At 50.8% G+C, this 24,196-nt stretch overlaps 1 protein-coding gene across 2 annotated transcripts in view; it reads left to right on the top strand.

The window, feature by feature from the left end:
* The window catches only part of LOC142474709 (rano class II histocompatibility antigen, A beta chain-like), an 81,810-nt gene that overhangs the window by 45,150 nt on the left and 12,464 nt on the right, over positions 1 to 24,196 (top strand). For both annotated transcript variants that reach the window (XM_075580896.1, XM_075580895.1), the window contains exon 3: positions 22,097 to 22,378. In XM_075580896.1, coding sequence (XP_075437011.1) covers positions 22,097 to 22,378 — 282 coding nt within the window. The remainder of the gene's footprint in view (positions 1 to 22,096; positions 22,379 to 24,196) is intronic.

Below are 24,196 nucleotides of genomic sequence, written 5' to 3'. Positions count from 1 at the left end.
GCGTGTGAATAGGGAGTTTCAGTCAGTAATGGCCCATCAGGGAGTGCGTGTGAAAAGAGAGAGTTTCAGTCAGTAATGGCCCATCAGGGAGTGTGAGTGAAAAGGGAGAGTTTCAGTCAGTAATGGCCCATCAGGGAGTGCGATTGAAAAAGGAGAGTTTCAGTCAGTAATGGCCCATCAGGGAGTGCGAGTGGAAAGGGGGAATTTCAGTCAGTAATGGCCCATCAGGGAGTGCGAGTGAAAGGGGGAGTTTTAGTCATTAATGGCCCATCAGGGAGTGCGAGTGAAAAGGGGTAGTTTTAGTCAGTAATGGCCCATCAGGGAGCGCGAGTGAAAAGGGGGAGTTTCAGTCAGTAATGGCCCATCAGGGAGTGCGCGAGAAAAGGGAGAGTGTCAGTCAGTAATGGCCTATCAGGGAGTGTGTGTGAAAAGGGGGAGTTTCAGTCAGAAATGGCCCATCAGGGAGTGCGAGTGAAAAGTGGGAGTTTGTCAGTAATGGCCCATCAGGGAGTGCGTGTGAATAGGGAGTTTCAGTCAGTAATGGCACATCAGGGAGTGCGAGTGAAAAGGGGGAGTTTCAGTCAGTAATGGCCCATCAGGGAGTGCGAGTGAAAAGGGAGAGTTTCAGTCAGTAATGGCCCATCAGGGAGTGCGATTGAAAAAGGAGAGTTTCAGTCAGTAATGGCCCATCAGGGAGTGCGAGTGGAAAGGGGGAGTTTCAGTCAGTAATGGCCCATCAGGGAGTGCGAGTGAAAGGGGGAGTTTTAGTCATTAATGGCCCATCAGGGAGTGCGAGTGAAAAGGGGTAGTTTTAGTCAGTAATGGCCCATCAGGGAGCGCGAGTGAAAAGGGGGAGTTTCAGTCAGTAATGGCCCATCAGGGAGTGCGCGAGAAAAGGGAGAGTGTCAGTCAGTAATGGCCTATCAGGGAGTGTGTGTGAAAAGGGGGAGTTTCAGTCAGAAATGGCCCATCAGGGAGTGCGAGTGAAAAGGGGGAGTTTGTCAGTAATGGCCCATCAGGGAGTGCGTGTGAATAGGGAGTTTCAGTCAGTAATGGCACATCAGGGAGTGCGAGTGAAAAGGGGGAGTTTCAGTCAGTAATGGCCCATCAGGGAGTGCGAGTGAAAAGGGGGAGTTTCTTTCAGTAATGGCCCATCAGGGAGTGCGAGTGAAAAGGGGGAGTTTCAGTCAGTAATGGCCCATCAGGGAGTGCGAGTGAAAAGGGACAGTTTCAGTCAATAATGGCCCGTCAGAGAGTTCGAGTGAAAAGGGAGAGTTTCCGTCAGTAATGGCCCATCAGGGAGTGCGAGTGAAAAGGGGGAGTTTCAGTCAGTAATGGCCCATCAGGGAGTTTGACTGAAAAGGGAGAGTTTCAGTCAGTAATGGCCCATCAGGGAGTGCGAGTGAAAAGGGGGAGTTTCAGTCAGTAATGGCCCATCAGGGAGTGCATGTGAATAGGGGGAGTTTCAGTCAGTCATGACCCATCAGGGAGTTCGAGTGAAAAGGGAGAGTTTCCGTCAGTAATGGCCCATCAGGGAGTGCGAGTGAAAAGGGAGAGTTTACATCAGTAATGGCCCATCAGGGAGTGCACGTGAAAAGTGAGAGTTTCAGTCAGTAATGGCCCATCAGGGAGTTGGGGGAAAAGGGGGAGTTTCAGTCAGTAATGGCCCATCAGGGAGTGCGAGTGAAAAGGGACAGTTTCAGTCAATAATGGCCCGTCAGGGAGTTCGAGTGAAAAGGGAGAGTTTCCGTCAGTAATGGCCCATCAGGGAGTGCGAGTGAAAAGGGGGAGTTTCAGTCAGTAATGGCCCATCAGGGAGTTCGAGTGAAAAGGGAGAGTTTCAGTCAGTAATGGCCCATCAGGGAGTGCGAGTGAAAAGGAAGTTTCAGTCAATAATGGCCAAACAGGGAGTGCGAGTGAATAGGGAGAGTTTCAGTCAGTAATGGCCCATCAGGGAGTGCGAGTGAAAAGGGGGAGTTTCCGTCAGTAATGGCCAAACAGGGAGTGCGAGTGAAAAGGGGGAGTTTCAGTCAGTAATAGCCCATCAGGGAGTGCGAGTGAAAAGGGAGAGTTTCAGTCAGTAATGGCCCATCAGGGAGTGCGAGTGAAAAGGGGGAGTTTTAGTCAGTAATGGCCCATCAGGGAGTGCGTGTGAATAGGGAGTTTCAGTCAGTAATGGCCCATCAGGGAGTGCGTGTGAAAAGAGAGAGTTTCAGTCAGTAATGGCCCATCAGGGAGTGCGAGTGAAAAGGGAGAGTTTCAGTCAGTAATGGCCCATCAGGGAGTGCGATTGAAAAAGGAGAGTTTCAGTCAGTAATGGCCCATCAGGGAGTGCGAGTGGAAAGGGGGAGTTTGAGTCAGTAATGGCCCATCAGGGAGTGCGAGTGAAAGGGGGAGTTTTAGTCATTAATGGCCCATCAGGGAGTGCGAGTGAAAAGGGGTAGTTTTAGTCAGTAATGGCCCATCAGGGAGTGCGAGTGAAAAGGGGGAGTTTCAGTCAGTAATGGCCCATCAGGGAGTGCGCGAGAAAAGGGAGAGTGTCAGTCAGTAATGGCCTATCAGGGAGTGTGTGTGAAAAGGGGGAGTTTCAGTCAGAAATGGCCCATCAGGGAGTGCGAGTGAAAAGGGGGAGTTTGTCAGTAATGGCCCATCAGGGAGTGCGTGTGAATAGGGAGTTTCAGTCAGTAATGGCACATCAGGGAGTGCGAGTGAAAAGGGGGAGTTTCAGTCAGTAATGGCCCATCAGGGAGTGCGAGTGAAAAGGGGGAGTTTCAGTCAGTAATGGCCCATCAGGGAGTGCGAGTGAAAAGGGGGAGTTTCTTTCAGTAATGGCCCATCAGGGAGTGCGAGTGAAAAGGGGGAGTTTCAGTCAGTAATGGCCCATCAGGGAGTGCGAGTGAAAAGGGACAGTTTCAGTCAATAATGGCCCGTCAGAGAGTTCGAGTGAAAAGGGAGAGTTTCCGTTAGTAATGGCCCATCAGGGAGTGCGAGTGAAAAGGGGGAGTTTCAGTCAGTAATGGCCCATCAGGGAGTTTGACTGAAAAGGGAGAGTTTCAGTCAGTAATGGCCCATCAGGGAGTGCGAGTGAAAAGGGGGAGTTTCAGTCAGTAATGGCCCATCAGGGAGTGCACGTGAAAAGTGAGAGTTTCAGTCAGTAATGGCCCATCAGGGAGTTGGGGGAAAAGGGGGAGTTTCAGTCAGTAATGGCCCATCAGGGAGTGCGAGTGAAAAGGGAGAGTTTCAGTCAGTAATGGCCCATCAGGGAGTGCGAGTGAAAGGGGGAGTTTTAGTCATTAATGGCCCATCAGGGAGTGCGAGTGAAAAGGGGGAGTTTCAGTCAGTAATGGCCCATCAGGGAGTGTGCGAGTGAAAAGGGAGAGTTTCAGTCAGTAATGGCCCATCAGGGAGTGCGAGTGAAAGGGGGAGTTTTAGTCATTAATGGCCCATCAGGGAGTGCGAGTGAAAAGGGGGAGTTTCAGTCAGTAATGGCCCATCAGGGAGTGCGCGAGAAAAGGGAGAGTGTCAGTCAGTAATGGCCTATCAGGGAGTGTGTGTGAAAAGGGGGAGTTTCAGTCAGAAATGGCCCATCAGGGAGTGCGAGTGAAAAGGGGGAGTTTTAGTCAGTAATGGCCCATCAGGGAGTGCGAGTGAAAAGGGGGAGTTTCAGTCAGTAATGGCCCATCAGGGAGTGCGAGTGAAAAGGGGGAGTTTCAGTTAGTAATGGCCCATCAGGGAGTGCGAGTGAAAAGGGGGAGTTTCAGTCAGTAATGGCCCATCAGGGAGTGCGAGTGAAAAGGGACAGTTTCAGTCAATAATGGCCCGTCAGGGAGTTCGAGTGAAAAGGGAGAGTTTCCGTCAGTAATGGCCCATCAGGGAGTGCGAGTGAAAAGGGGGAGTTTCAGTCAGTAATGGCCCATCAGGGAGTTCGAGTGAAAAGGGGGAGTTTCAGTCAGTAATGGCCCATCAGGGAGTTTGACTGAAAAGGGAGAGTTTCAGTCAGTAATGGCCCATCAGGGAGTGCGAGTGAAAAGGGGGAGTTTCAGTCAGTAATAGCCCATCAGGGAGTGCATGTGAATAGGGGGAGTTTCAGTCAGTTATGACCCATCAGGGAGTTCGAGTGAAAAGGGAGAGTTTCCGTCAGTAATGGCCCATCAGGGAGTGCGAGTGAAAAGGGAGAGTTTCCATCAGTAATGGCCCATCAGGGAGTGCACGTGAAAAGTGAGAGTTTCAGTCAGTAATGGCCCATCAGGGAGTTGGGGGAAAAGGGGGAGTTTCAGTCAGTAATGGCCCATCAGGGAGTGCGAGTGAAAAGGGGGAGTTTCAGTCAGTAATGGCCCATCAGGGAGTGCGAGTGAAAAGGGGGAGTTTCAGTCAGTAATGGCCCATCAGGGAGTGCGAGTGAAAAGGGGGAGTTTTAGTCAGTAATGGCCCATCAGGGAGTGCGTGTGAATAGGGAGTTTCAGTCAGTAATGGCCCATCAGGGAGTGCGTGTGAAAAGAGAGAGTTTCAGTCAGTAATGGCCCATCAGGGAGTGCGTGTGAAAAGGGACAGTTTCAGTCAGTAATGGCCCATCAGGGAGTGCGAGTGAAAAGGGAGAGTTTCAGTCAGTAATGGCCCATCAGGGAGTGCGAGTGAAAGGGGGAGTTTTAGTCATTAATGGCCCATCAGGGAGTGCGAGTGAAAAGGGGGAGTTTTAGTCAGTAATGGCCCATCAGGGAGTGCGAGTGAAAAGGGGGAGTTTCAGTCAGTAATGGCCCATCAGGGAGTGCGCGAGAAAAGGGAGAGTGTCAGTCAGTAATGGCCTATCAGGGAGTGTGTGTGAAAAGGGGGAGTTTCAGTCAGAAATGGCCCATCAGGGAGTGCGAGTGAAAAGGGGGAGTTTTAGTCAGTAATGGCCCATCAGGGAGTGCGAGTGAAAAGGGGGAGTTTCAGTCAGTAATGGCCCATCAGGGAGTGCGAGTGAAAAGGGGGAGTTTCAGTTAGTAATGGCCCATCAGGGAGTGCGAGTGAAAAGGGGGAGTTTCAGTCAGTAATGGCCCATCAGGGAGTGCGAGTGAAAAGGGACAGTTTCAGTCAATAATGGCCCGTCAGGGAGTTCGAGTAAAAAGGGAGAGTTTCCGTCAGTAATGGCCCATCAGGGAGTGCGAGTGAAAAGGGGGAGTTTCAGTCAGTAATGGCCCATCAGGGAGTTCGAGTGAAAAGGGAGAGTTTCAGTCAGTAATGGCCCATCAGGGAGTGCGAGTGAAAGGGGAGTTTCAGTCAATAATGGCCAAACAGGGAGTGCGAGTGAATAGGGAGAGTTTCAGTCAGTAATGGCCCATCAGGGAGTGCGAGTGAAAAGGGGGAGTTTCCGTCAGTAATGGCCAAACAGGGAGTGCGAGTGAAAAGGGGGAGTTTCAGTCAGTAATAGCCCATCAGGGAGTGCGAGTGAAAAGGGAGAGTTTCAGTCAGTAATGGCCCATCAGGGAGTGCGAGTGAAAAGGGGGAGTTTTAGTCAGTAATGGCCCATCAGGGAGTGCGTGTGAATAGGGAGTTTCAGTCAGTAATGGCCCATCAGGGAGTGCGTGTGAAAAGAGAGAGTTTCAGTCAGTAATGGCCCATCAGGGAGTGTGAGTGAAAAGGGAGAGTTTCAGTCAGTAATGGCCCATCAGGGAGTGCGATTGAAAAAGGAGAGTTTCAGTCAGTAATGGCCCATCAGGGAGTGCGAGTGGAAAGGGGGAGTTTCAGTCAGTAATGGCCCATCAGGGAGTGCGAGTGAAAGGGGGAGTTTTAGTCATTAATGGCCCATCAGGGAGTGCGAGTGAAAAGGGGTAGTTTTAGTCAGTAATGGCCCATCAGGGAGCGCGAGTGAAAAGGGGGAGTTTCAGTCAGTAATGGCCCATCAGGGAGTGCGCGAGAAAAGGGAGAGTGTCAGTCAGTAATGGCCTATCAGGGAGTGTGTGTGAAAAGGGGGAGTTTCAGTCAGAAATGGCCCATCAGGGAGTGCGAGTGAAAAGTGGGAGTTTGTCAGTAATGGCCCATCAGGGAGTGCGTGTGAATAGGGAGTTTCAGTCAGTAATGGCACATCAGGGAGTGCGAGTGAAAAGGGGGAGTTTCAGTCAGTAATGGCCCATCAGGGAGTGCGAGTGAAAAGGGGGAGTTTCAGTCAGTAATGGCCCATCAGGGAGTGCGAGTGAAAAGGGGGAGTTTCTTTCAGTAATGGCCCATCAGGGAGTGCGAGTGAAAAGGGGGAGTTTCAGTCAGTAATGGCCCATCAGGGAGTGCGAGTGAAAAGGGACAGTTTCAGTCAATAATGGCCCGTCAGAGAGTTCGAGTGAAAAGGGAGAGTTTCCGTCAGTAATGGCCCATCAGGGAGTGCGAGTGAAAAGGGGGAGTTTCAGTCAGTAATGGCCCATCAGGGAGTTTGACTGAAAAGGGAGAGTTTCAGTCAGTAATGGCCCATCAGGGAGTGCGAGTGAAAAGGGGGAGTTTCAGTCAGTAATGGCCCATCAGGGAGTGCATGTGAATAGGGGGAGTTTCAGTCAGTCATGACCCATCAGGGAGTTCGAGTGAAAAGGGAGAGTTTCCGTCAGTAATGGCCCATCAGGGAGTGCGAGTGAAAAGGGAGAGTTTACATCAGTAATGGCCCATCAGGGAGTGCACGTGAAAAGTGAGAGTTTCAGTCAGTAATGGCCCATCAGGGAGTTGGGGGAAAAGGGGGAGTTTCAGTCAGTAATGGCCCATCAGGGAGTGCGAGTGAAAAGGGGGAGTTTCAGTCAGTAATGGCCCATCAGGGAGTGCGAGTGAAAAGGGACAGTTTCAGTCAATAATGGCCCGTCAGGGAGTTCGAGTGAAAAGGGAGAGTTTCCGTCAGTAATGGCCCATCAGGGAGTGCGAGTGAAAAGGGGGAGTTTCAGTCAGTAATGGCCCATCAGGGAGTTCGAGTGAAAAGGGAGAGTTTCAGTCAGTAATGGCCCATCAGGGAGTGCGTGTGAATAGGGAGTTTCAGTCAGTAATGGCACATCAGGGAGTGCGAGTGAAAAGGGGGAGTTTCAGTCAGTAATGGCCCATCAGGGAGTGCGAGTGAAAAGGGGGAGTTTCAGTCAGTAATGGCCCATCAGGGAGTGCGAGTGAAAAGGGGGAGTTTCTTTCAGTAATGGCCCATCAGGGAGTGCGAGTGAAAAGGGGGAGTTTCAGTCAGTAATGGCCCATCAGGGAGTGCGAGTGAAAAGGGACAGTTTCAGTCAATAATGGCCCGTCAGAGAGTTCGAGTGAAAAGGGAGAGTTTCCGTCAGTAATGGCCCATCAGGGAGTGCGAGTGAAAAGGGGGAGTTTCAGTCAGTAATGGCCCATCAGGGAGTTTGACTGAAAAGGGAGAGTTTCAGTCAGTAATGGCCCATCAGGGAGTGCGAGTGAAAAGGGGGAGTTTCAGTCAGTAATGGCCCATCAGGGAGTGCATGTGAATAGGGGGAGTTTCAGTCAGTCATGACCCATCAGGGAGTTCGAGTGAAAAGGGAGAGTTTCCGTCAGTAATGGCCCATCAGGGAGTGCGAGTGAAAAGGGAGAGTTTACATCAGTAATGGCCCATCAGGGAGTGCACGTGAAAAGTGAGAGTTTCAGTCAGTAATGGCCCATCAGGGAGTTGGGGGAAAAGGGGGAGTTTCAGTCAGTAATGGCCCATCAGGGAGTGCGAGTGAAAAGGGGGAGTTTCAGTCAGTAATGGCCCATCAGGGAGTGCGAGTGAAAAGGGACAGTTTCAGTCAATAATGGCCCGTCAGGGAGTTCGAGTGAAAAGGGAGAGTTTCCGTCAGTAATGGCCCATCAGGGAGTGCGAGTGAAAAGGGGGAGTTTCAGTCAGTAATGGCCCATCAGGGAGTTCGAGTGAAAAGGGAGAGTTTCAGTCAGTAATGGCCCATCAGGGAGTGCGAGTGAAAAGGGAGTTTCAGTCAATAATGGCCAAACAGGGAGTGCGAGTGAATAGGGAGAGTTTCAGTCAGTAATGGCCCATCAGGGAGTGCGAGTGAAAAGGGGGAGTTTCCGTCAGTAATGGCCAAACAGGGAGTGCGAGTGAAAAGGGGGAGTTTCAGTCAGTAATAGCCCATCAGGGAGTGCGAGTGAAAAGGGAGAGTTTCAGTCAGTAATGGCCCATCAGGGATTGCGAGTGAAAAGGGGGAGTTTTAGTCAGTAATGGCCCATCAGGGAGTGCGTGTGAATAGGGAGTTTCAGTCAGTAATGGCCCATCAGGGAGTGCGAGTGAAAAGTGGGAGTTTGTCAGTAATGGCCCATCAGGGAGTGCGTGTGAATAGGGAGTTTCAGTCAGTAATGGCACATCAGGGAGTGCGAGTGAAAAGGGGGAGTTTCAGTCAGTAATGGCCCATCAGGGAGTGCGAGTGAAAAAGGGGAGTTTCAGTCAGTAATGGCCCATCAGGGAGTGCGAGTGAAAAGGGGGAGTTTCTTTCAGTAATGGCCCATCAGGGAGTGCGAGTGAAAAGGGGGAGTTTCAGTCAGTAATGGCCCATCAGGGAGTGCGAGTGAAAAGGGACAGTTTCAGTCAATAATGGCCCGTCAGAGAGTTCGAGTGAAAAGGGAGAGTTTCCGTCAGTAATGGCCCATCAGGGAGTGCGAGTGAAAAGGGGGAGTTTCAGTCAGTAATGGCCCATCAGGGAGTTTGACTGAAAAGGGAGAGTTTCAGTCAGTAATGGCCCATCAGGGAGTGCGAGTGAAAAGGGGGAGTTTCAGTCAGTAATGGCCCATCAGGGAGTGCATGTGAATAGGGGGAGTTTCAGTCAGTCATGACCCATCAGGGAGTTCGAGTGAAAAGGGAGAGTTTCCGTCAGTAATGGCCCATCAGGGAGTGCGAGTGAAAAGGGAGAGTTTACATCAGTAATGGCCCATCAGGGAGTGCACGTGAAAAGTGAGAGTTTCAGTCAGTAATGGCCCATCAGGGAGTTGGGGGAAAAGGGGGAGTTTCAGTCAGTAATGGCCCATCAGGGAGTGCGAGTGAAAAGGGGGAGTTTCAGTCAGTAATGGCCCATCAGGGAGTGCGAGTGAAAAGGGACAGTTTCAGTCAATAATGGCCCGTCAGGGAGTTCGAGTGAAAAGGGAGAGTTTCCGTCAGTAATGGCCCATCAGGGAGTGCGAGTGAAAAGGGGGAGTTTCAGTCAGTAATGGCCCATCAGGGAGTTCGAGTGAAAAGGGAGAGTTTCAGTCAGTAATGGCCCATCAGGGAGTGCGAGTGAAAAGGGAGTTTCAGTCAATAATGGCCAAACAGGGAGTGCGAGTGAATAGGGAGAGTTTCAGTCAGTAATGGCCCATCAGGGAGTGCGAGTGAAAAGGGGGAGTTTCCGTCAGTAATGGCCAAACAGGGAGTGCGAGTGAAAAGGGGGAGTTTCAGTCAGTAATAGCCCATCAGGGAGTGCGAGTGAAAAGGGAGAGTTTCAGTCAGTAATGGCCCATCAGGGATTGCGAGTGAAAAGGGGGAGTTTTAGTCAGTAATGGCCCATCAGGGAGTGCGTGTGAATAGGGAGTTTCAGTCAGTAATGGCCCATCAGGGAGTGCGTGTGAAAAGAGAGAGTTTCAGTCAGTAATGGCCCATCAGGGAGTGCGAGTGAAAAGGGAGAGTTTCAGTCAGTAATGGCCCATCAGGGAGTGCGATTGAAAAAGGAGAGTTTCAGTCAGTAATGGCCCATCAGGGAGTGCGAGTGGAAAGGGGGAGTTTCAGTCAGTAATGGCCCATCAGGGAGTGCGAGTGAAAGGGGGAGTTTTAGTCATTAATGGCCCATCAGGGAGTGCGAGTGAAAAGGGGGAGTTTCAGTCAGTAATGGCCCATCAGGGAGTTTGACTGAAAAGGGAGAGTTTCAGTCAGTAATGGCCCATCAGGGAGTGCGAGTGAAAAGGGGGAGTTTCAGTCAGTAATGGCCCATCAGGGAGTGCATGTGAATAGGGGGAGTTTCAGTCAGTTATGACCCATCAGGGAGTTCGAGTGAAAAGGGAGAGTTTCCGTCAGTAATGGCCCATCAGGGAGTGCGAGTGAAAAGGGAGAGTTTCCATCAGTAATGGCCCATCAGGGAGTGCACGTGAAAAGTGAGAGTTTCAGTCAGTAATGGCCCATCAGGGAGTTGGGGGAAAAGGGGGAGTTTCAGTCAGTAATGGCCCATCAGGGAGTGCGAGTGAAAAGGGGGAGTTTCAGTCAGTAATGGCCCATCAGGGAGTGCGAGTGAAAAGGGGGAGTTTCAGTCAGTAATGGCCCATCAGGGAGTGCGAGTGAAAAGGGGGAGTTTTAGTCAGTAATGGCCCATCAGGGAGTGCGTGTGAATAGGGAGTTTCAGTCAGTAATGGCCCATCAGGGAGTGCGTGTGAAAAGAGAGAGTTTCAGTCAGTAATGGCCCATCAGGGAGTGCGTGTGAAAAGGGACAGTTTCAGTCAGTAATGGCCCATCAGGGAGTGCGAGTGAAAAGGGAGAGTTTCAGTCAGTAATGGCCCATCAGGGAGTGCGAGTGAAAGGGGGAGTTTTAGTCATTAATGGCCCATCAGGGAGTGCGAGTGAAAAGGGGGAGTTTTAGTCAGTAATGGCCCATCAGGGAGTGCGAGTGAAAAGGGGGAGTTTCAGTCAGTAATGGCCCATCAGGGAGTGCGCGAGAAAAGGGAGAGTGTCAGTCAGTAATGGCCTATCAGGGAGTGTGTGTGAAAAGGGGGAGTTTCAGTCAGAAATGGCCCATCAGGGAGTGCGAGTGAAAAGGGGGAGTTTTAGTCAGTAATGGCCCATCAGGGAGTGCGAGTGAAAAGGGGGAGTTTCAGTCAGTAATGGCCCATCAGGGAGTGCGAGTGAAAAGGGGGAGTTTCAGTTAGTAATGGCCCATCAGGGAGTGCGAGTGAAAAGGGGGAGTTTCAGTCAGTAATGGCCCATCAGGGAGTGCGAGTGAAAAGGGACAGTTTCAGTCAATAATGGCCCGTCAGGGAGTTCGAGTGAAAAGGGAGAGTTTCCGTCAGTAATGGCCCATCAGGGAGTGCGAGTGAAAAGGGGGAGTTTCAGTCAGTAATGGCCCATCAGGGAGTTCGAGTGAAAAGGGAGAGTTTCAGTCAGTAATGGCCCATCAGGGAGTGCGAGTGAAAAGGGAGTTTCAGTCAATAATGGCCAAACAGGGAGTGCGAGTGAATAGGGAGAGTTTCAGTCAGTAATGGCCCATCAGGGAGTGCGAGTGAAAAGGGGGAGTTTCAGTCAGTAATGGCCAAACAGGGAGTGCGAATGAAAACGGGGAGTTTCAGTCAGTAATAGCCCATCAGGGAGTGCGAGTGAAAAGGGAGAGTTTCAGTCAGTAATGGCCCATCAGGGAGTGCGAGTGAAAAGGGGGAGTTTTAGTCAGTAATGGCCCATCAGGGAGTGCGTGTGAATAGGGAGTTTCAGTCAGTAATGGCCCATCAGGGAGTGCGTGTGAAAAGAGAGAGTTTCAGTCAGTAATGGCCCATCAGGGAGTGCGAGTGAAAAGGGAGAGTTTCAGTCAGTAATGGCCCATCAGGGAGTGCGATTGAAAAAGGAGAGTTTCAGTCAGTAATGGCCCATCAGGGAGTGCGAGTGGAAAGGGGGAGTTTCAGTCAGTAATGGCCCATCAGGGAGTGCGAGTGAAAGGGGGAGTTTTAGTCATTAATGGCCCATCAGGGAGTGCGAGTGAAAAGGGGTAGTTTTAGTCAGTAATGGCCCATCAGGGAGCGCGAGTGAAAAGGGGGAGTTTCAGTCAGTAATGGCCCATCAGGGAGTGCGCGAGAAAAGGGAGAGTGTCAGTCAGTAATGGCCTATCAGGGAGTGTGTGTGAAAAGGGGGAGTTTCAGTCAGAAATGGCCCATCAGGGAGTGCGAGTGAAAAGGGGGAGTTTGTCAGTAATGGCCCATCAGGGAGTGCGTGTGAATAGGGAGTTTCAGTCAGTAATGGCACATCAGGGAGTGCGAGTGAAAAGGGGGAGTTTCAGTCAGTAATGGCCCATCAGGGAGTGCGAGTGAAAAGGGGGAGTTTCAGTCAGTAATGGCCCATCAGGGAGTGCGAGTGAAAAGGGGGAGTTTCTTTCAGTAATGGCCCATCAGGGAGTGCGAGTGAAAAGGGGGAGTTTCAGTCAGTAATGGCCCATCAGGGAGTGCGAGTGAAAAGGGACAGTTTCAGTCAATAATGGCCCGTCAGAGAGTTCGAGTGAAAAGGGAGAGTTTCCGTCAGTAATGGCCCATCAGGGAGTGCGAGTGAAAAGGGGGAGTTTCAGTCAGTAATGGCCCATCAGGGAGTTTGACTGAAAAGGGAGAGTTTCAGTCAGTAATGGCCCATCAGGGAGTGCGAGTGAAAAGGGGGAGTTTCAGTCAGTAATGGCCCATCAGGGAGTGCATGTGAATAGGGGGAGTTTCAGTCAGTCATGACCCATCAGGGAGTTCGAGTGAAAAGGGAGAGTTTCCGTCAGTAATGGCCCATCAGGGAGTGCGAGTGAAAAGGGAGAGTTTACATCAGTAATGGCCCATCAGGGAGTGCACGTGAAAAGTGAGAGTTTCAGTCAGTAATGGCCCATCAGGGAGTTGGGGGAAAAGGGGGAGTTTCAGTCAGTAATGGCCCATCAGGGAGTGCGAGTGAAAAGGGACAGTTTCAGTCAATAATGGCCCGTCAGGGAGTTCGAGTGAAAAGGGAGAGTTTCCGTCAGTAATGGCCCATCAGGGAGTGCGAGTGAAAAGGGGGAGTTTCAGTCAGTAATGGCCCATCAGGGAGTTCGAGTGAAAAGGGAGAGTTTCAGTCAGTAATGGCCCATCAGGGAGTGCGAGTGAAAAGGAAGTTTCAGTCAATAATGGCCAAACAGGGAGTGCGAGTGAATAGGGAGAGTTTCAGTCAGTAATGGCCCATCAGGGAGTGCGAGTGAAAAGGGGGAGTTTCCGTCAGTAATGGCCAAACAGGGAGTGCGAGTGAAAAGGGGGAGTTTCAGTCAGTAATAGCCCATCAGGGAGTGCGAGTGAAAAGGGAGAGTTTCAGTCAGTAATGGCCCATCAGGGAGTGCGAGTGAAAAGGGGGAGTTTTAGTCAGTAATGGCCCATCAGGGAGTGCGTGTGAATAGGGAGTTTCAGTCAGTAATGGCCCATCAGGGAGTGCGTGTGAAAAGAGAGAGTTTCAGTCAGTAATGGCCCATCAGGGAGTGCGAGTGAAAAGGGAGAGTTTCAGTCAGTAATGGCCCATCAGGGAGTGCGATTGAAAAAGGAGAGTTTCAGTCAGTAATGGCCCATCAGGGAGTGCGAGTGGAAAGGGGGAGTTTGAGTCAGTAATGGCCCATCAGGGAGTGCGAGTGAAAGGGGGAGTTTTAGTCATTAATGGCCCATCAGGGAGTGCGAGTGAAAAGGGGTAGTTTTAGTCAGTAATGGCCCATCAGGGAGTGCGAGTGAAAAGGGGGAGTTTCAGTCAGTAATGGCCCATCAGGGAGTGCGCGAGAAAAGGGAGAGTGTCAGTCAGTAATGGCCCATCAGGGAGTGCGAGTGAAAAGGGGGAGTTTCAGTCAGTAATGGCCCATCAGGGAGTGCATGTGAATAGGGGGAGTTTCAGTCAGTCATGACCCATCAGGGAGTTCGAGTGAAAAGGGAGAGTTTCCGTCAGTAATGGCCCATCAGGGAGTGCGAGTGAAAAGGGAGAGTTTACATCAGTAATGGCCCATCAGGGAGTGCACGTGAAAAGTGAGAGTTTCAGTCAGTAATGGCCCATCAGGGAGTTGGGGGAAAAGGGGGAGTTTCAGTCAGTAATGGCCCATCAGGGAGTGCGAGTGAAAAGGGACAGTTTCAGTCAATAATGGCCCGTCAGGGAGTTCGAGTGAAAAGGGAGAGTTTCCGTCAGTAATGGCCCATCAGGGAGTGCGAGTGAAAAGGGGGAGTTTCAGTCAGTAATGGCCCATCAGGGAGTTCGAGTGAAAAGGGAGAGTTTCAGTCAGTAATGGCCCATCAGGGAGTGCGAGTGAAAAGGAAGTTTCAGTCAATAATGGCCAAACAGGGAGTGCGAGTGAATAGGGAGAGTTTCAGTCAGTAATGGCCCATCAGGGAGTGCGAGTGAAAAGGGGGAGTTTCCGTCAGTAATGGCCAAACAGGGAGTGCGAGTGAAAAGGGGGAGTTTCAGTCAGTAATAGCCCATCAGGGAGTGCGAGTGAAAAGGGAGAGTTTCAGTCAGTAATGGCCCATCAGGGAGTGCGAGTGAAAAGGGGGAGTTTTAGTCAGTAATGGCCCATCAGGGAGTGCGTGTGAATAGGGAGTTTCAGTCAGTAATGGCCCATCAGGGAGTACGTGTGAAAAGAGAGAGTTTCAGTCAGTAATGGCCCATCAGGGAGTGCGAGTGAAAAGGGAGAGTTTCAGTCAGTAATGGCCCATCAGGGAGTGCGATTGAAAAAGGAGAGTTTCAGTCAGTAATGGCCCATCAGGGAGTGCGAGTGGAAAGGGGGAGTTTGAGTCAGTAATGGCCCATCAGGGAGTGCGAGTGAAAGGGGGAGTTTTAGTCAGTAATGGCCCATCAGGGAGTGCGAGTGAAAGGGGGAGTTTTAGTCAGTAATGGCCCATCAGGGAGTGCGAGTGAAAAGGGGGAGTTTCAGTCAGTAATGGCCCATCAGGGAGTGCGCGAGAAAAGGGAGAGTGTCAGTCAGTAATGGCCTATCAGGGAGTGTGTGTGAAAAGGGGGAGTTTCAGTCAGAAATGGCCCATCAGGGAGTGCGAGTGAAAAGGGGGAGTTTGTCAGTAATGGCCCATCAGGGAGTGCGTGTGAATAGGGAGTTTCAGTCAGTAATGGCACATCAGGGAGTGCGAGTGAAAAGGGGGAGTTTCAGTCAGTAATGGCCCATCAGGGAGTGCGAGTGAAAAGGGGGAGTTTCAGTCAGTAATGGCCCATCAGGGAGTGCGAGTGAAAAGGGGGAGTTTCTTTCAGTAATGGCCCATCAGGGAGTGCGAGTGAAAAGGGGGAGTTTCAGTCAGTAATGGCCCATCAGGGAGTGCGAGTGAAAAGGGACAGTTTCAGTCAATAATGGCCCGTCAGAGAGTTCGAGTGAAAAGGGAGAGTTTCCGTTAGTAATGGCCCATCAAGGAGTGCGAGTGAAAAGGGGGAGTTTCAGTCAGTAATGGCCCATCAGGGAGTTTGACTGAAAAGGGAGAGTTTCAGTCAGTAATGGCCCATCAGGGAGTGCGAGTGAAAAGGGGGAGTTTCAGTCAGTAATGGCCCATCAGGGAGTGCACGTGAAAAGTGAGAGTTTCAGTCAGTAATGGCCCATCAGGGAGTTGGGGGAAAAGGGGGAGTTTCAGTCAGTAATGGCCCATCAGGGAGTGCGAGTGAAAAGGGAGAGTTTCAGTCAGTAATGGCCCATCAGGGAGTGCGAGTGAAAGGGGGAGTTTTAGTCATTAATGGCCCATCAGGGAGTGCGAGTGAAAAGGGGGAGTTTCAGTCAGTAATGGCCCATCAGGGAGTGCGAGTGAAAAGGGAGAGTTTCAGTCAGTAATGGCCCATCAGGGAGTGCGAGTGAAAGGGGGAGTTTTAGTCATTAATGGCCCATCAGGGAGTGCGAGTGAAAAGGGGGAGTTTCAGTCAGTAATGGCCCATCAGGGAGTGCGCGAGAAAAGGGAGAGTGTCAGTCAGTAATGGCCTATCAGGGAGTGTGTGTGAAAAGGGGGAGTTTCAGTCAGAAATGGCCCATCAGGGAGTGCGAGTGAAAAGGGGGAGTTTTAGTCAGTAATGGCCCATCAGGGAGTGCGAGTGAAAAGGGGGAGTTTCAGTCAGTAATGGCCCATCAGGGAGTGCGAGTGAAAAGGGGGAGTTTCAGTTAGTAATGGCCCATCAGGGAGTGCGAGTGAAAAGGGGGAGTTTCAGTCAGTAATGGCCCATCAGGGAGTGCGAGTGAAAAGGGACAGTTTCAGTCAATAATGGCCCGTCAGGGAGTTCGAGTGAAAAGGGAGAGTTTCCGTCAGTAATGGCCCATCAGGGAGTGCGAGTGAAAAGGGGGAGTTTCAGTCAGTAATGGCCCATCAGGGAGTTCGAGTGAAAAGGGAGAGTTTCAGTCAGTAATGGCCCATCAGGGAGTGCGAGTGAAAAGGGAGTTTCAGTCAATAATGGCAAAACAGGGAGTGCGAGTGAATAGGGAGAGTTTCAGTCAGTAATGGCCCATCAGGGAGTGCGAGTGAAAAGGGGGAGTTTCCGTCAGTAATGGCCAAACAGGGAGTGCGAGTGAAATGGGGGAGTTTCAGTCAGTAATAGCCCATCAGGGAGTGCGAGTGAAAAGGGAGAGTTTCAGTCAGTAATGGCCCATCAGGGAGTGCGTGTGAATAGGGAGTTTCAGTCAGTAATGGCCCATCAGGGAGTGCGTGTGAAAAGAGAGAGTTTCAGTCAGTAATGGCCCATCAGGGAGTGCGTGTGAAAAGGGACAGTTTCAGTCAGTAATGGCCCATCAGGGAGTGCGAGTGAAAAGGGAGAGTTTCAGTCAGTAATGGCCCATCAGGGAGTGCGAGTGAAAAAGGAGAGTTTCAGTCAGTAATGGCCCATCAGGGAGTGCGAGTGGAAAGGGGTAGTTTTAGTCAGTAATGGCCTATCAGGGAGTGTGTGTGAAAAGGGGGAGTTTCAGTCAGAAATGGCCCATCAGGGAGTGCGAGTGAAAAGGGGGAGTTTGTCAGTAATGGCCCATCAGGGAGTGCGTGTGAATAGGGAGTTTCAGTCAGTAATGGCGCATCAGGGAGTGCGAGTGAAAAGGGGGAGTTTCAGTCAGTAATGGCCCATCAGGGAGTGCGAGTGAAAAGGGGGAGTTTCAGTCAGTAATGGCCCATCAGGGAGTGCGAGTGAAAAGGGGGAGTTTCAGTCAGTAATGGCCCATCAGGGAGTGCGAGTGAAAAGGGACAGTTTCAGTCAATAATGGCCCGTCAGGGAGTTCGAGTGAAAAGGGAGAGTTTCCGTCAGTAATGGCCCATCAGGGAGTGCGAGTGAAAAGGGGGAGTTTCAGTCAGTAATGGCCCATCAGGGAGTTCGAGTGAAAAGGGAGAGTTTCAGTCAGTAAAGGCCCATCAGGGAGTGCGAGTGAAAAGGGGGAGTTTCAGTCAGTAATGGCCCATCAGGGAGTGCGAGTGAAAAGGGACAGTTTCAGTCAATAATGGCCAAACAGGGAGTGCGCGTGAAAAGGGGGAGTTTCAGTCAGTAATGGCCCATCAGGGAGTGCATGTGAATAGGGGGAGTTTCAGTCAGTAAAGGCCCATCAGGGAGTGCGAGTGAAAAGGGGGAGTTTCAGTCAGTAATGGCCCATCAGGGAGTGCGAGTGAAAAGGGACAGTTTCAGTCAATAATGGCCAAACAGGGAGTGCGCGTGAAAAGGGGGAGTTTCAGTCAGTAATGGCCCATCAGGGAGTGCATGTGAATAGGGGGAGTTTCAGTCAGTTATGACCCATCAGGGAGTTCGAGTGAAAAGGGAGAGTTTCCGTCAGTAATGGCCTATCAGGGAGTGTGCGTGAAAAGGGAGAGTTTCCGTCAGTAATGGCCCATCAGGGAGTGCGAGTGAAAAGGGAGAGTTTCCATCAGTAATGGCCCATCAGGGAGTGCACGTGAAAAGTGAGAGTTTCAGTCAGTAATGGCCCATCAGGGAGTTGGGGGAAAAGGGGGAGTTTCAGTCAGTAATGGCCCATCAGGGAGTGCGAGTGAAAAGGGGGAGTTTTAGTCAGTAATGGCCCATCAGGGAGTGCGTGTGAATAGGGAGTTTCAGTCAGTAATGGCCCATCAGGGAGTGCGTGTGAAAAGAGAGAGTTTCAGTCAGTAATGGACCATCAGGGAGTGCGTGTGAAAAGGGACAGTTTCAGTCAGTAATGGCCCATCAGGGAGTGCGAGTGAAAAGGGAGAGTTTCACTCAGTAATGGCCCATCAGGGAGTGCGAGTGAAAAGGGAGAGTTTCAGTCAGTAATGGCCCATCAGGGAGTGCGAGTGAAAAGGGGGAGTTTCAGTCAGTAATGGCCCATCAGGGAGTGCGAGTGAAAGGGGGAGTTTTAGTCATTAATGGCCCATCAGGGAGTGCGCTAGAAAAGGGAGAGTGTCAGTCAGTAATGGCCTATCAGGGAGTGTGTGTGAAAAGGGGGAGTTTCAGTTAGTAATGGCCCATCAGGGAGTGCGAGTGAAAAGGGGGAGTTTCAGTCAGTAATGGCCCATCAGGGAGTGCGAGTGAAAAGGGACAGTTTCAGTCAATAATGGCCCGTCAGGGAGTTCGAGTGAAAAGGGAGAGTTTCCGTCAGTAATGGCCCATCAGGGAGTGCGAGTGAAAAGGGGGAGTTTCAGTCAGTAATGGCCCATCAGCGAGTTCGAGTGAAAAGGGAGAGTTTCAGTCAGTAATGGCCCATCAGGGAGTGCGAGTGAAAAGGGGGAGTTTCAGTCAGTAATGGCCCATCAGGGAGTGCGAGTGAAAAGGGACAGTTTCAGTCAATAATGGCCAAACAGGGAGTACGCGTGAAAAGGGGTAGTTTCAGTCAGTAATGGCCCATCAGGGAGTGCATGTGAATAGGGGGAGTTTCAGTCAGTTATGACCCATCAGGGAGTTCGAGTGAAAAGGGAGAGTTTCCGTCAGTAATGGCCCATCAGGGAGTGTGAGTGAAAAGGGAGAGTTTCCATCAGTAATGGCCCATCAGGGAGTGCACGTGAAAAGTGAGAGTTTCAGTCAGTAATGGCCCATCAGGGAGTTGGGGGAAAAGGGGGAGTTTCAGTCAGTAATGGCCCATCAGGGAGTGCGAGTGAAAAGGGGGAGTTTCAGTCAGTAATGGCCCATCAGGGAGTGCGAGTGAAAAGGGAGAGTTTCAGTCAGTAATGGCCCATCAGGGAGTGCGAGTGAAAAGGGGGAGTTTCAGTCAGTAATGGCCCATCAGGGAGTGCGAGTGAAAAGGGAGTTTCAGTCAATAATGGCCAAACAGGGAGTGCGAGTGAATAGGGAGAGTTTTAGTCAGTAATGGCCCATCAGGGAGTGCGAGTGAAAAGGGGGAGTTTCCGTCAGTAATGGCCAAACAGGGAGTGCGAGTGAAAAGGGAGAGTTTCAGTCAGTAATGGCCCATCAGGGAGTGCGAGTGAAAAGGGGGAGTTTTAGTCAGTAATGGCCCATCAGGGAGTGCGTGTGAATAGGGAGTTTCAGTCAGTAATGGCCCATCAGGGAGTGTGTGTGAAAAGAGAGAGTTTCAGTCAGTAATGGCCCATCAGGGAGTGCGTGTGAAAAGGGACAGTTTCAGTCAGTAATGGCCCATCAGGGAGTGCGAGTGAAAAGGGAGAGTTTCAGTCAGTAATGGCCCATCAGGGAGTGCGTGTGAAAAGGGAGAGTTTCAGTCAGTAATGGCCCATCAGGGAGTGCGAGTGGAAAGGGGGAGTTTCAGTCAGTAATGGCCCATCAGGGAGTGCGAGTGAAAGGGGGAGTTTTAGTCATTAATGGCCCATCAGGGAGTGCGAGTGAAAAGGGGGAGTTTTAGTCAGTAATGGCCCATCAGAGAGTGCGAGTGAAAAGGGGGAGTTTCAGTCAGTAATGGCCCATCAGGGAGTGCGCGAGAAAAGGGAGAGTGTCAGTCAGTAATGGCCTATCAGGGAGTGTGTGTGAAAAGGGGGAGTTTCAATCAGAAATGGCCCATCAGGGAGTGCGAGTGAAAAGGGGGAGTTTTAGTCAGTAATGGCCCATCAGGGAGTGCGTGTGAATAGGGAGTTTCAGTCAGTAATGGCACATCAGGGAGTGCGAGTGAAAAGGGGGAGTTTCAGTCAGTAATGGCCCATCAGGGAGTGCGAGTGAAAAGGGAGAGTTTCAGTCAGTAATGGCCCATCAGGGAGTGCGCGTGAAAAGGGGGAGTTTCAATCAATAATGGCCCATCAGGGAGTGCGAATGAAAAGGGGAAGTTTCAGTCAGTAATGGCCCATCAGGGAGTGCGTGTGAAAAAGGGGGAGTTTCAGTCAGTAATGGCCCATCAGGGAGTGCGAGTGAAAGGTGGGGAGTTTCAGTCAGTAATGGCCCATGAGGGAGTGCGTGTGAAAAGGGAGAGTTTCAGTCAGTAATGGCCCATCAGGGAGTGCGAGTGAAAAGGGAGAGTTTCAGTCAGTAATGGTCCATCAGGGAGAGCGAGTGAAAAGGGAGAGTTTCAGTCAGTAATGGCCCATCAGGGAGTGCGAGTGAAAAGGAAAAGTTTCAGTCAGTAATGGCCCATCAGGGAGTGCAAGTGAAAAGGGAGTTTCAGTCAGTAATGGCCCATCAGGGAGTGCAAGTGAAAAGGGAGTTTCAGTCAGTAATGGCCCATCAGGGAGTGCGTGTGAATAGGGGGAGTTTCAATCAGTAATGGCCCATCAGGGAGTGCAAGTGAAAAGGGGGAGTTTCAGTCAGTAATGGCCCATCAGGGAGTGCGAGTGAAAAGGGGGAGTTTCAATCAGTAATGGCCCATCAGGGAGTGCGTGTGAAAAGGGGGAGTTTGTCAGTAATGGCCCATTATTTTTTTACGTGCACTCCCTGGTAAAGCAGCAGATCTTTTTTTTAACATTGATATTTTAACAGTATTGAAAACAGGGGTGCTCCGGAGCTAAACCATGGGGGTTTCAGCCTCTGGGACACCCCAGTTCTCTAGATACTTACCGGTGTGATCACTGGTGTGCATCCTATTGGATGGCAATACAGGACATGCCATACACATATACATATAGGCCATATACATGCCATACACATATACATATACTGTAGGCCATATACATGCCATACACATATACATATAGGCCATATACATGCCATACACATATACATATAGGCCGTGTACATGCCCTGGGAGAACACTAGTAACTACACTGGGAAATATCTCGGGAATCAGGGGGAAGATGTGGGGTCCTTAGAGCCGGAAACAATGCTGTTCAGCTCCAGAAGACCTGGTTACACTGCTCTTAAAAATATTACTTTCATATCATGTTACTCATTTTGTTTTGTTACAGGACAGTAGTGTCCTGTGTCCCCCTGTCCTAACAGGCCCGTTATATTTGTATCTTCTCCTGTGTCCCCCTGTCCTATCAGAGATGTTATATTTGTATCTTGTCCTGTGTCCCCGTCCTATCAGAGCCGTTATATCTGTATCTTCTCCTGTGTCCCCCTGTCCTATCAGAGCCGTTATATCTGTATCTTCTCCTGTGTCCTCCTGTCCTATCAGACGTTATATCTGTATCTTCTCCTGTGTCCCCGTCCTATCAGAGACGTTATATTTGTATCTTCTTCTGTGTCCCCCTGTCCTATAAGAGACGTTATACATGTATCTTCTCCTGTGTCCTCCTGTCCTATCAGAGACGTTATATTTGTATCTTCTCCTGTGTCCCCGTCCTATCAGAGACGTTATATTTGTATCTTCTCCTGTATCCCCGTCCTATCAGAGCCGTTATATTTGTATCTTCTCCTGTGTCCCCCTGTCCTATCAGAGCCGTTATATCTGTATCTTCTCCTGTGTCCTCCCGTCCTATCAGAGCCGTTATATTTGTATCTTCTCCTGTATCCCCGTCCTATCAGAGCCGTTATATTTGTATCTTCTCCTGTGTCCCCCTGTCCTATCAAAGCTATTATATTTGTATCTTCTCCTGTGTCCCCCCCCGTCCTATCAGAGATGTTATATCTGTATCTTCTCCTGTGTCCCCCCATCCTATCAGAGATGTTATATCTGTATATTCTCCTGTGTCCCCCTATCCTATCAGAGACGTTATATCTGTATCTTCTCCTGTGTCCCCCAGTCCTATCAGAGCCGTTATATTAGTATCTTCTCCTGTGTCCTCCTGTCCTATCAGAGACGTTATATTTGTATCTTCTCCTGTGTCCCCACTGTCCTATCAGAGACGTTATATTTGTATCTTCTCCTGTGTCCCCCTGTCCTATCAGAGCCGTTATATTTGTATCTTCTCCTGTGTCCCCACTGTCCTATCAGACGTTATATCTGTATCTTCTCCTGTGTCCTCGTCCTATCAGAGACGTTATATTTGTATCTTCTCCTGTGTCCCCCCCCCGTCCTATCAGAGCCGTTATATCAGTATCTTCTCCTGTGTCCCCCTGTCCTATCAGAGACGTTATATCTGTATCTTCTCCTGTGTCCTTCTGTCCTATCAGAGCCGTTATATCAGTATCTTCTCCTGTGTCCCACAGCTCCTCCCCATGTGAAGATAGTGAACACGAGGGCAGTGAGCCTTGAGTATGAGAACATCCTCACCTGCTACGTTGACAGTTTCTTCCCCTTCATGATTACGGTCACCTGGCTGAAGAATGGGGTTGAGGAGACAGAGCAGGTCACCTCTACAGAGCTGCTGCAGGATGGAGACTGGACGTACCAAATCCACGTCATGCTGGAGACAACCATACAGCACGGAGACTCCTTCACCTGCCGCGTGGAGCACAGCAGCCTGGAGACCCCGATATCCGTGCACTGGGGTAAGATATAATCCTGTGTATACACTGTATATATAACAGGAAACAGACCCCCCGATATCCGTGCACTGGAGTAAGATAAAATCCTGTATATACACTGTATATATAACAGGAAACAGACGCCCGATATCCGTGAGTCACAGATGCTCACTGCAACCTGGACTGAACCACGGGGCAGAGGTGGGGAATATATATATAACCACCGCCCTAAGCCACAGGGGTGGGTCCGGATTGCAGAGTCGTGAATGTAGCAGGGTCAAGATAGGAGAGTGGAGAGGTTAGCGGGTACTTGCCTATGGTTCGGGATTGGAGAGTGTAGAATGGTCGAGATTCTTAAGCCATAGTCGAGGATAGGAGAGTGTAGAAGTCCGTTAGCCAAGCCAAGGTTCAAGGGAACAAGAAGAGACAGGTCAGGTACAAGCAGGGTCACAACAAGAATACAGGGTCAACATGGACAGGTACTCAGGCTGCAAGTGAGCACGGTGCATAGAAGGTCTATGCTCAGCAATGACCAGAAGGCAGAATGAGTCTATATACAGGGAAGCACCAATCAGGGACAGAAGGGAGGAGTGGCTCAGACATAGGTAGACCGGTGATAGGCTGAGGTAGGGTGTAGCTCCGGTGTAGCCCACCTGAGATCAATCCAGGCATTATTGTAGGTGCTGGTTCCTTTAAATGATGCATGTGCATGCCGCGCGCGCCCGGGGCTGGAGCGTGGCACGCCAAGGTGTGCACAAGGACAAGACCCGCCGCGCGCTCCCGGAAGATGGAGGCAGCGTGCCAATGGGGCGCGGGCCGACGGAGGAGCGGGGAAAGCGGCCGCGTGAGCCGCCATGACGGGACGTTGGCACAGGCAGGTAGGAAGGTGCGGGCACGAACCGTGCGGTCATGACAGTACCCACCCCTCGAGGGGAGACCACCGGGCAACCGAAGGGATGGCTTAGAGGGGTACTTGCGGTGAAACTCCCGGATCAGTCATGGGGCATGTACTTGATCCCGGCATATCCACTCCCGTTCTTCCGGACCAAAGCCTTTCCAGTGTACCAAATACTGTAGCTTTCCCCTGGATACCCTTGAATTGATGATGGCCTGGACATCAAACTCCTCTTGACCCTCCACTAAGATGGGTCTGGGAGAAATGTTCATCCTTGAGACGGATTTGTCGGGTAGAATAGGTTTCAGGAGCGAAACATGAAAAGCCGATGGGATTTTCATGGTTGGGGGGAGTTTTAGCCGGTAGGCCACTGGATTAATTCTCTTCAGAATTGGGAATGGTCCGATGAATCTCGGGCCAGCTTAGGAGAGGGAACCTTGAGCCGAATATTCCTCATGGAGAGCCAGACTTTTTGGCCAGGAAAATAATTAGGAGTCCCGCGGCGGTGGCGATCAGCTTGTTTACTGTGGAGAAGAGCAGCCTGTCTTAGGTTGTCTTGGCTCTTCTTCCAGGATTGCTGAAGAAGTCAGACCCTGTCCTCCACTGCAGGAACCCCAGAGTTGGGGACAGGAGATGGGAAAGAGGTGGGGTGAAACCCATAATTAATGAAGGGAGACTGTTGAGTGGACTCGTTGCGAGAATTGTTGTGCCCAAGGGAGAATTTCCGCCCAGTTGTGCTGTGCATCAGAGACGAAGCAGCGAATATATTGTTCAAGTGACGACTGGTCCGCTCGGTTTGCCCATTGGTTTGTGGGTGGTAGCCAGAGGAGAACTGTAACTTGATACCCAGTTTTTTGCAGAAGGCTCTCCAAAACTTAGACACAAATTGAGACCCCCAATCCGACACTATAGTTTGGGGTGTCCCGTGAAGTCTGAAGATCTCCTTG

The sequence above is a fragment of the Ascaphus truei genome (assembly GCF_040206685.1).
Source record: "Ascaphus truei isolate aAscTru1 chromosome 20 unlocalized genomic scaffold, aAscTru1.hap1 SUPER_20_unloc_2, whole genome shotgun sequence".
Lineage (NCBI taxonomy): Eukaryota > Metazoa > Chordata > Amphibia > Anura > Ascaphidae > Ascaphus > Ascaphus truei.
This window is presented reverse-complemented; position numbering and strand designations above follow the sequence as displayed.